The sequence below is a fragment of the Apteryx mantelli genome, chromosome 1 (assembly GCF_036417845.1).
Source record: "Apteryx mantelli isolate bAptMan1 chromosome 1, bAptMan1.hap1, whole genome shotgun sequence".
Classification (NCBI taxonomy): Eukaryota; Metazoa; Chordata; class Aves; order Apterygiformes; family Apterygidae; genus Apteryx; species Apteryx mantelli.
Window position 1 is genome coordinate 158,905,235 of NC_089978.1, and position 12,449 is coordinate 158,917,683.

At 44.4% G+C, this 12,449-nt stretch overlaps 1 protein-coding gene across 5 annotated transcripts in view; it reads right to left on the reverse strand.

Moving 5' to 3' along the window:
- HIPK2 (homeodomain interacting protein kinase 2) overlaps positions 1-12,449 on the reverse strand; it is a 139,108-nt gene that overhangs the window by 34,617 nt on the left and 92,042 nt on the right. For all 5 annotated transcript variants that reach the window (XM_067308191.1, XM_067308177.1, XM_067308186.1 and 2 more), the window contains exon 3: positions 713-836. In XM_067308191.1, the coding sequence (XP_067164292.1) occupies positions 713-836 (124 nt within the window). The remainder of the gene's footprint in view (positions 1-712; positions 837-12,449) is intronic.

Sequence of the window (12,449 nt, forward strand, 5' to 3'; positions counted from 1 at the left end):
CTTTAAAAAGAAGAGTCAAAGAAACATTTTCATATATGAGAAACTTATTTATTTATTTATTACCATGCCTTTTTTTAAATTTTCTAATATAAAAAATATCCTTTTCAGGTCACATTTGCAGATAGCTAAGGTGGTCTGTAAAAAGATTATTAGACTGGAAACTGTTCTGCAGCCTTGACTCTAGAAGCTGCTGCATTATCTGTGTTAGAACTACAAGAGGAGCATAAAAGTCTATAGGGAGAGAACCACGACAGCTTATATTAACTAGAACAATACACCACTGTGAACGTTCGCTTTCTTGTCACTGCTTTTAATATACACCCTCATAAAAGGGATTATGAAATGCAGTAGAGTTCATGCAATCTAACAAATAAACCTTTATTTAATACTTGCTGTTACAGTAGAGAAAGGATGTCTGCTCTGTTCAGTGATTAGAGATATGTACAGAGCTCTCCAGTCAATGGGAACGTTTACTCTTGATGAGAGAGTTCACTTAGGCGGTCAGTTCCTAAAAGTCATCGTACTAAATAGCCTATTGGTTACCTAGAATAGGACAGGTGGATAACGAAAAAGTTGACGTAAGAGGGTAAAAATCATATGCAAATATCTCCTGTTAGCAAAAGATAAAGAGTTAACGTCTGTTCATTCTGACACAAGAAAGAAAAAAAAAATCTGTGCTCTTATCAATATCCAGGGCAACATCTGTACCAACCTGATCATACTCTGAAGCTCCTGGGTATAAAGGCCAGCCCAAGAACAGTTCTGCAATGACACATCCCAATGACCACATATCGATTGCTTCACAAAATGGTAAACCGAGGATGATTTCAGGGGCTCTGCAAAGGAAGAGGTCAGAGAGCGTTAGCAACCAGAACAGACCCACTCGGAAAACAGGTCCACAGAAAAAGCTACACTCAAGAAGCTGCTGGCTGTGAACAAATGTTATTGCTCTTGTAGAGTCTAGGGCTCCACTGGCTGCCAGCAAGGTATCTGTTAACCAAGTATTAGTCAATCAATATTTATCTTTGTAGAAGAGTCTTCTAGCATCATTTAGTCAAATGGCAGTCCTACTGAAGTCCTACACTGCACAGCTGTTTACACAGGAAAGAACTTCTGCTTTCTTCATTTGACAGATGGAAAAATGAGGCACAAAAAAGCATGTCACACATGCAAGGTCACCCAACAAGGATTCCCACTTGAGGCTCTCACACCTAGTTCCTTGTCCTGGTGTGGAGCCATGCCCGTTCTCATATCTACCATTCACAGAGCTTGGTGGGCTTGACAAACAGCCAGATATCAAATAATCACTGTAGGACTGGCATAAAATTATTACTGACTTTTTACACCAATGAGTGTAATGATAAAACAGAAAAATAACATAACTAGATCTATCAGATCTAGTCTTTTCCTCAGGAGGAAATAGCCAAGAAGTCTTCACTTTCAAATCTGTTCTAGACATCTGATTAGATTTCCCCTTCCCTTTCAGCTGGAGCAGGCAAAAAGTGGCAGCACTCCCGCTACGTATTTACTGTGTGCTTCAGATGATGCCCGCTGCAGCACGCTTGCTCAGTATGCTGCAGCATTAGCCCTGCTGAGGAAATAGAGGATGACAGAAAGGCTCTGGCTTCAGCGGACATGTGAAAGGGATGTCCATAAGGAATGGCACCACATGGAAGGGGACACCACCTCTGCCCGCTTCTAAACACTCTTCTGGGTTGCTACTCGGTGGCTGCTCCTTTGCAGCAGGCACAATGCTCTTCCTGATTTAACAACAACCTCCACATTAAAGTGGAAAATAAGCAAGAACAGTCCCCTAGTTCAGACTTCCACAGGACCTTAAGGTGAGGTTCATTTCGCCTTTCAGCCAGGTAAAAGCTGGTCTCAAATCTAGGCCAGGTACCTAGACTTTGCAGTCAATGGAGAGAGAGAAAAAGCTCCCAGAGGGACATTTGCCCCACCTGTCTTGGGACGCTGAATCTTTCTTCACTGATGCTGAAGAGGCCTAAAAGACTAGGTTAGGCAAGCTGTCCACACTGCAATGGCCAAGATGGAATGAGATAAATCCTGCCCTTAGTGCCCTGAATACTCTGCACTTCAAAAGCAACTTCTGTCTAGAAGAATTGGAAGTATTTTACAAATACTGAAAATCCATTATTACAATCCATCTCCACACACACACACACACACACACACACACACACGTTCCTTACTTTTCCCACACCAGCCCAAACTTCCACATGCAGTTAAGTACTATAATTCCCATTTTACAAAGGGAACCCTGAGGCTTCTCTCATGCTGTTATTACAGATCTTGCAAAACTTTCTTCTAAAGCCCCACCTTCTGCAGTCAGGTGATGTATTATAGAAAGAATAATTTACTTTCCGCAAACCTCTAACTATAAAAAAGGGAAAAAAAACCACCCAGAAGACAAATAAAAGAAAGAAAAGTGCAGTGCTTTAAGACTTTCACCATTTTAAAAACAGTCTAATGACTTCTGGGGCCCTGATGCATATTTTGGAAATGCCTGGGGTTGACTATTGAGCAGAGCAAGTGCCACTGCCCAGAGTTGGAAATAGGACTCATGGCTCCCAGTTTTCCATCTGCCATCAGGATAAGATCTGACACCAGTGAGATCATACTAAGGATTACCAATCAGAGTGGAAAATATTATGTTTTAATCACACCATTACATAGTCATGTGAAGACAAGTCTTTAGCCAAGCAAAATGCGTATTTTTTCCAAAAAACCAAGCAAATGCCCTGTAACAAGAATCCATACCCATCTTCTGCTTGCAAACTTCCCTAAATTTGGGTGGACTTGTAATGATAGAAGCCAAAAACCACCTGTTCTCAAGCCAGCAACCCAGAACGTAAAAATTAAGGGAAATTCAGGGATTTTAACCACAAGACACTTTGTGCCATTCCCACACAAAACATGCCAGAAACTTAAATTAAAAAGCAGTTTCCTTTAGCTCTTCTAGTTTCATTTGTGATTGCTGCTTTTATACCCCACAGTTCCTTTGCCCATCATCACAAACTCTTCATTCTAAAACCAATCTCTGCTTAGGAACAAGGGGTTAATTTTCCTCCTCTCCTTCCCATTCTGTCATCCCTGTACACTAGTCGACACCTAGACAAAATGCAGAGAGAAAAAGACAGCTATGGTGACCTGAATGTCATTACTATGTAAATCCAGCATTCAAAGCCATCTGCCTCTCCCTGCCTGCCTTCCACACTGTGAACAAAATGTCCCTGGTCACTAATGAGAGCTTAGCCTTGCGTCGCCTGAACTTGAAATCCCTCCCACTAATTCAAGTGGAGGGAGTGGAGGAGTGGACTATCGGTGGGATATTCCTGATGTGATGTTGTCTAGAAACCTCCTTGTTCATAAAACTCACTTGTCCTGCTGTCATATACAGCATAGAGCTCCTCCCTTCTCTCCCCACACTTATGCTGGCAACACCTCCAGACCCCTGCAAGAAGGAATGACCGAGAATTTGAGATTTCAACATTTCTGATTTTTTAAATCATGAATCTTTAGGCGGTCCGGTGGGTTTTCTCTTCATAAAGTTCCACCTTCTGGAGTACAGCAATTATGTGAGAATTTCTTTTTCTTATAAAAAAGAAGTTTTGCACCTCCACTGTTGCAAAGGAAAGCACATAACCAATGTCCACACCATTCAGACACCTATAAGGCAACTAAAGAGAATGCCATTCATTATTTTAAACTAGACCTATCATTGTAGGGAGGAGGAAGTGAAGTATTTTTATTTTACCCTTCTGAAAGCTGGTATTGACCACACTATATATCAAGCTTAAACATTAGTTGCAATATTTACTCACCCAGCCCCAACAAGAAGAGTGCCAGCCATTTCCCACGACATTTTTGGAACGGCAATGAGAATCCCTATGTGAGCAGGGACAGAGGTAAGTGATATGGTGCCTTACACCACAGCAAGCCTTTCCTGTTGCTATCTCACAGCCCTGCCTTCATGGTGGCACTGGCATCCTCCATGGAGAGGGAAGGGCCCTAAGACAAAGACCTGGCTAATGTAATTAATCAGTCATTAAAAGAGAACTATGGGTAGTGTGTACCACCCAGGCTTCCTGATCTTCAGCTAGCAGGTACCTCCCTTTTGTCATGTGTAAGAGAGAACTGGGATCACCCTAGCAGGCAGCAGAAACTCTGCCTGCCCCAGCACCTCTCTGCTAAAGGTTAACACCAAGCCCTTTGGAGGAAGATGCTAGAAGTTCAGTATTGAAACAACTTGTCCATTGATAAAATGACTTCTTAACTCCTTCAGGTGGAAGTTGTTTTATACGCTAATTTATGTATCCATATAGAGATACTTTCTTCACAAGTACCTTTAACACACAGAACTCCTTTTTTTAATGTATATGCATGTCAACTTTTTAGGACATGGTGAGATCTTGACTTCAATCATATATTGCGGCATGGAGTTCCACAGACATTCTGTTGCTTTAAATAACCATTTAAGTCAGTTGTTTAAAACCTAATTTCCCCTTACTAAATTTAAATCCGGCACCTTTCAAATCACGTTCCCATGGACATGGCAAAAGGTGAAAACTGAGGAACTGGAATCACCTTTCCTTTTAGCACAAGTTATTTTTATATCTCTGTCATGTTCTCTCCTGTTGGTGTTCCTTCCGAATGAAACAGCTTCTGCCTTCTCAGTTTTCCATCCTGTGGATGTTTCAAACCATTTTCACTGCCTGATTCTAAAACTCCTATTCTTGACTTGACTGTTTAGAGACAGGCTGAACAGAACGTGAAACAGTGTTAAACATGAAGATATTCCCCAGGCTTATTTTATAGTATTTGCAGAATGATTTTGCATTCCAGTCTTCTCTGAACCTAATATTTTGTTTGCTTTCAGAATGACACTAGGCATTTCAGCAGATTTTTTATCTGGGAGATCCTTTGAGACGCACAGTTCTTTCTCCAGAGGAGCTGTAGTTAATTTAAAATATAGAATTATGTAGAAATAGTCCGTTTTTCCTCTTTCAACGTTTACTGCCTTTCACTATTGCATTGATCTGGCATAATGTTGTCTATAATCTAGATTAAGCCCCTTAAATATTCCTCACTGTTTTCTACAACCTAACCTAAAAAATTCTGTGGTGTCTGAACACTTAAGCACCTCACTGCTGGTCCACCACTTTTTACAAATAATTAATACATTAAATATCTCTGGTCCTAAATTGTGGATGTAGGCCATTCCACAACTGACCCTTTTATTCCTAAAAGCACTCAGATTTAGTTCAGCCACTCTAAGAATGGTATAATTTTCTTTTTCCGAAGGGAAAGAAAACATTTTCATGTCTTCGCTAGTCCTTATGTGGGATTTCTCCATTCTGAAACTGGTAAAGCTATATAACAGGGTAAAATACTCTATTAAAGTGTGCACATCAGAGTATTGTAATTATAAATCCAAAGGACAACTCACATGGTGACATGTTCTCCTGGAATAGCACTGTGTGGTTTATGCTGTTTTCAATAAATATCTTCATGGCTGCCCATCGAGGAGTTTTATCCTGATAATACTACTTATTTTAACACAGATTCACCAAACCTTCTGACTTTGGTGGTGATTGAGTTGGTTTCAAGCCATGCAATAGCAGCTCACCACCAGATACCTCTGTGTGTGCAGGAACGTTCACATTTATCACTCTCGGTCAGTTTTTGACAGTGCCTCTGAAACACTCTCAGAACAGTAATTCCAGCTTCCAATATTAGCTACACAGAGGGAAAACAGAAAACTTCAACTTCCCAACCTTCCTCTCCCACAAGCTGCCTTAGACGTCTTTCAACGAGAGGCACTCCCATCCTGCACACAGAGGTAGAGTCTGGTTTGCAGCTCACACAAATCTCATAACTAGAGACTGAAGATTTCAAAACCACTCACAACCAACCTGAGAGAGACCCAACACCCCCACCAAAAGGGCCCCACAAGGGGATCTCCAGGAGAGATGCACCCAGCCCACCCCACTTTCCACATCTCCTACTCCTCTCCCAAGCTGAATTACCACCCCAGGCAGCAAAGGGTGACCTGCACTGCGGCTCAGTGCTGTGTCCTCCTGCAAATGCCCCATCGCCCTGGACCTGAGCCAGAGGTTGGTGAGCTGCCGGGGCTGGCATGGGACCGTTCACAGTGGCAGCAGCAAAGGGGTCCTCATGCCGGCAGCACTTGTGGGCCCCCAAAGGCACAGGTGCCATCTCATCATTTACTTGCACCTCACATCTGACCCCATTCTGCTTTTAGGCCTGCCGCTGGCAGAGTATTTACTTTAGCAACCCTGCTTTGTGGCACGGTAATTTCATTGTCTGGTGTTTCTGTCAGGAAAAATAATTACCAGTCTAGCTCCCTGGCTTTTTCACCCACACATCACAGGGCATTAAAAACAAACGCCCCCCCAGAAAAATTCATTTCCACAGACTTTTTGGAGAGCTCAGCTCTTTCTGAATAATAAAATTCCATTGCAAACTGCAGCCTTGGGGGTAACGTACCACCTTTGGTAGGGTCCCACAGGTAAACACGACTGTCTTGGCATAGTTCTTCATTGACACATACATGCACCAGACAAAAATATCATTCAAAACTTGACACTTCCTGGCACCTTCAGCGCAGACTATACCTACCCCTTGCCTCCAGCATGATGTTTCTAGAAGAAGGCTGCAGGCAGCTGTGGGTGGTACAGTCAGATCTACAGTGCTGCTGTTTGCTGTGCTGATATACAGAGCTGCCCATCGTGTACCTGCTAGGCACACTTGCCAAAGTCTCAACTGCTAAAAGCAGAAGCTTTCATATTGCCATCCAAAAAATCCCAGAAAGAAACAGACAGGCGTGAGGCTGATCCATCAGCCCGACTGGGCACGCATGGATCAACCGCATGTGCAGGGCTCACTTTTCTGGGAGTCAGTCCATAGCTGTGAGGGTGCTCACTCTCTGACATCCAGATATCCTGAGCAAACCAACCTAAAACAGTGGTAGGGCAATAAACAACACAAACACACACACACGGCTACCACAAAAAAAAACCCAAAAAACAGGACTGAGAAGTGCGCATGCCAATGACCTCTGGGAATGGCAAATCACAAACGACCATAACCTGTTCCCAGCTTGCCACTGTCACTCATTCCTTGCTACAAACTCATATTTTTACTCTTATCCCAAGTTTCCTGCTCGGTGATGCAGGCTACACCAAGGTGAGCTGTTTCACTGGCGGTGTGGGGGCTGCTTCGTCTGGGCAGAGGAATGACCCTGCTGTGGTGCTTTTGCGCTCACAAGCACCAAGATGCCTCATGGAAGGAGGAGAAATTGCATCCTTCTTGCATGTAACAAGGATCTTTTATTTAAATGATGGGGCTTTACCCTTCTTCCAGTTAAACCCTTTCTTTGGCATCTTTGTGGACCCTTTTTCACACCTGCCCACCTGACCTTTCATATCCTGGGGAGGTACCCATTTTTAAATGCCAAATACTGTAACATACAGAGCATACTCAGCTCTGAGTTAATGGAAAAGGAGAGTACATAGCACTTTTTTTGTCCCTCTGTACCTCTCAGATCCTGAATCACTTCTCAGTGCACAGCTGGAAATGGAAACAGGCCCACATTCTGGAAGTAAAGTGCTCTTGCTGTTATTTCCCTCACCCTGTCACCCTCTACGCACACACGGACACCTTGAAGGGGTGCGGTCCTCTAATACTGATGACTCCCATATGCGAAGTCTTCCTTTGCTCCTGGGTTGTACTGTTTCAGATTTCCCGTGTGTGAAAAGGCCAGCTGTCAGGGCCAGAGTTTAACATCTACAAGCACCAGCTATTCATTCTCACTCACTCATTCGCTTTCTCCAAGCAATGGACAGGAGAATTGCTCCAGGACCCACCTGTGCAAGTCCTCAGCCAGGGAGAGCTGTGCTCATCCTACATTTTGGCCTCACTGTCAGACCTCAGCATTTCCCCCAGGTCCCCACACACTGAAGTTTCCTCAGGTCAAGGAGCCCATATAGAAGCACAGCAGGAACCCATATAGAAGCACAGTAGGAATCCATATAAACCATATCACCCATATAGCAGGAGCCCATATAAAAGTGGTATAGTTCTGCAGAGCACTCTCTATGGCCTCAATGAACAGCAGTGGTTTCTGGGTCACTTTGGGATGCAGCAAGCCAGCAGAACCACGGTGACTGGGCACCGTCCCAGGACACGCTGTCATACCTGGACCTCTCCTAGACCAGCAGAAAAGCTCAAGCTCAGCTGCTCAGTTACCAGGCTAGAAAATTTGAGTGTCATAAAACAATTCAGCTGCAATGCTGGAGAGTTTAATTGACACAGTAATATTCATGAGGGAGGGAAAAGCCCGTTTTGGAGTACCACCAAGTCTATCAGAGTATACTGTTTACCCACAAAGTTGTCTTGTTTTTACTTATAAGGAAGGACAATGCCCCTAAAGAGTATATTAGCATGCACCCTATTTCACGGGTCAAACACCGATACACCCAGGTTTTGGAAATGACTGGGGGTGTAGCCTGACAGTCCTTTCCTGGGCAGTGAGACCACCAGCACAACTGCCACTAGAGGGTAGCTCTGACATTACATTGCTCACATTGCCCTTGTCCATCCCTCAAGACTAGTCTGCAATACATGAAAAAATATGCATATCAACTCAGAAGACTGGAAACTGTATTCACTCAGCCTTCAGTGCTGGTTTATACTTCAGGACATAAATATAAACTGGAGGCTGGTAACAAGTGAGGTACTGCAGGGTTTATCCTGGGACCTGTCTTGTTTAACATTTTTATCAATGACCTGGAGGAGGAGGTGGAGGTTTGCCAGTGACACCGAACTGGGGGGACCTGTCGATATGTTCAAGGGCAGGGCTGCCACCCAGAGAGATGAATAAGTCAGGCTGGAGACCGAGGGAGCGATGAGTCCCTCCAGTCAGCACTCGTGAGACCAGACCCAGACACTGCATCCGGCTCTGGGCCCCTCAGCACACGGACAAACCAGAGCGAGCGCAGCAGAGGGCCATGGACATGGTGGGGGCTGGAGCAGCTTCCTGCAAGGAGAGGCCACAGGAGCCTCTATGCATGTGCATGGTTCAGAGGTGGCTGTGGGAGCACCTAAAGCAGCCCCAGTGTCTATGAGGGGGTCATCAAGAAGAGGGTGCCAGGCTCTTTACTGAGGCGGACGTCAGAAAACACGACAACAGCATTGAAATGACTGAACTGAAAGAGGGGAGGATCCAACAAAGCAAATATTTGCACTATGCAGACAAGTCACCCCTGGAACAGGGTGCCCAGAGAGGCTGTGCAGTTTCCACCTTGGAGGTTTTCAAGCCCAAGCAAGACAAGGTCCTGAGCAACCTGCTCTGATATCAGAGCTGACCCTACTCTGAGCAGGAGGTTGGACTAAATGACCTCCTGAGGTCCCTTCCCACCTGAACTATTCTGGTTCTATACTGTACTTAGCTATGTATCTGTCAATAGCATGGTTACAGTGATCCTCCTATACCCAGGCAAAGTACTGTGTAACTGGGAGTGTTTCAGGGAGTACCAGGGCAGATCTCAGAATGTTTTTACCAAGTGCACACACAGTTATTTCTGCCATTTGAAAACAGAGTGCATATTACATAAAAATTACTTTTGGAATAGATCAGCATAATTATCAAACAAGCTTCAGGAACCTATCATTACTAAGGGTACTTAATACCAAATAAATCACAAAAGCAGAGTAGACTATTGGCACCCTTACACTAAAGCTCTACCAGGGTGCTGACGACTAAGGGTGAAAATACTCGAGAAGCATATCAGATACTCACAGGGTTAGTATGGACCCCAGGAGGCCATTTGCTCCCTCCCTGCCCCGCTATAGGACCAGCTATGCCTATGTCGCTCCTGGCAAATGTTCAGCCAGCTTGTTCTTACAGACCTCCCATGATGGAGAGCCCATAAACTTTGCTGTGCCCCAAAGGACCTCACCTCTTGTAATTTTAAGGAATAATACAGCTGCACACGACTGACTTTGTCATACTTAATTACAACTTGTTGTCAATCTGACATCAATGCAACACATGTGGAAAAACACAACTTAATACATCTAGCCTGACTTTGTTTATATCCAGTTTTCTGCCAGGCTTCACTTCCTCCCCTCCTCACCCTCCCTTTGCCTCAATGCATGTTCAGCACCTATAACTTTGTTTATTTCTCTAACTCTCTCCTGCTACTTCTTTCTTCTGCCTCATCTTTTCTGCTCTCTGTATGCACCTCTCATGGATGGAGAGAGTGGTGAATATCATATACAGAATTTAGGAAAGCTAAGGCTCTCTGCCCTCACCGAGCGGGCGCACACCCTGTGCCTGAGAATGCTACGGGGGCGAGCGGGCAAATGCAGACTGTGTGCTTGCAGCTTTACCAGCCCGGTTTCATACAGACAATTTACATACCCAGGCACCCAAACGGGATCCCAATGCTTGCCAACGACTGTCAACACAGGGCTCTAGAGAAAAGGAATTTCCATGGGTTAATCCTGGACCAGTTTCAAGCTAACTGCAGCAGCGTGTCCCGTGCACATGCCATTGCCACACACCTATCTTGGGATTAAAAAACCTGCATTCAGTTACAAACACAGGAGACCGGATATAAAGGGGGGGGGGCAGATTACAGGTCTTGTGGGTCTTCTCTCCCCTTGCACCTTCCCTTCCCTGCTGAGGAAGTCTGCACTGGTCTGCTCTCACATACACATGGCTTCAAATTTCACTGAAGTTAGACAGGGCCTGAAAGAAAACCTCCTATTCTCTTCAGTAAGGGCGTGCAAGCAAATGACTGAAGCCCTGAGCTGGAGAAGGCAGCACAGCTGTTTGTGGAAACAAGACAAAAGATTTAGAAACAGTTGCTTTTTTCCCCTCTCCCATGTCAGGCTGTTTACAGAAACCAAGGGATGAAATTTTGCAGACAAAAACACTGAGAGCAGCCTGTCAGTCTTGAAGGGAGGGAGGGAAGGAGGGGAGCACAGGCTTCTTTCAGGATTATGGATCATTGCTAAATTGCTCTATCAATTATTAAACCTATCACTCAAAGTGCAGTAACCAAAATATAGCAGATAAAGCCTTTCTCATCCTCTCTCCACCAGCTGCTCTCCTCCTCCTAAAGCCAGAGGGAATGAAAATTCCCGTAGTTTATATTTTATAAACATCATTTTCCCTGTGCCTTGAAAATAAAAGCTCTTTCGGACAAGGTACAGTAGAGTGGAGCCTGGGGCAGGAAGATATTAAAGGAGGACTTGCCCTTTCTATTAGAAGACCCTAGGAATAAAACAAAATCATTCCAATCAATATGACTTCTTAGTGCCGACAGGTTAAAACATTTATCTGTGGATAAATCAAGAGGCAGGCCACAGTCATCAATAGCTGTTAGTTCTCATTTGCCCTTGCCACTGGGCAGATCTCAGATCAGCTGCACAGGAGGTGCGATCCCACTAAAGGATGGGACACAGTCAAGAATTTTGCATTTGGTCTGGCTAGAGGCACTGCAGAGAGAGAAGCTGCAAAGAAATATGATAGATCAGAGAGGAAGTATTACGGCTGGTAGTGCTGATATGGAATAGAAAGTGGGGAGGAGGAACAGGACCTGATATCCAGAATAGAAAGGCTGCCATGTGGCTGCCAAATGTCTGAGTGGACATAACTGTTCAGCAGCGCTAATACACAGTTTCTGGAGTCTCCAGTTCAGCAAAGTCCTTTAACATATCCATAAATTTGAGCTAATACTTACCTGAGTCCTGGTGAAGGAGGTGGATACAGTTAAAGTTAAGCAAACGTTTAAGGGCTTTGCTGAATCTGAATCCTCTGGCAAGCCTTTCTTGCACTTCAACTGGGGATCTTCAGAGGCAAGAGAAGCTATTAAACCCAATAAGGGAAAAGAAAGCTGGGTCTTCGTTCAGCCAAGAGACATACTAACCTTGTCCAGCCCGGAGAGCATCTTTGTACGTCCCTGTACAAGTGTCAAATTACAAGCCTTACCAAACTGATCACAATCATGCTTGTCTATTTGGACTCAAAAATGCAGAATCTGTCAAGTTCAGCAGAGGTGCATAATGCTGAGTGCCACTATCATCACCCGCGATGCTTGTTAGCTCCAAGCTAACACCCCACATATGTGTCGGGTGATGCAGTAACAGCTACATTCAACACAGTGTGACCTCTGGTTGTTCTCTGAAACAAAGGGTAATGCACAGGGGGCCAGACTGGGATTTTCCCAGGTTATGGAAGAAATCAGAGAATAGAAAAATCACAATTTGAAAATAAAAGACCTATCCATGCCAGGCAGTGAAGGGATTAGCCACAATGTATTGGGTGCAGAGATCCCCTGAAGGAGGCATCTGATCAAGGGGGGAAGAATGCCAATTATGTGCTTCCATTCATGCCACTG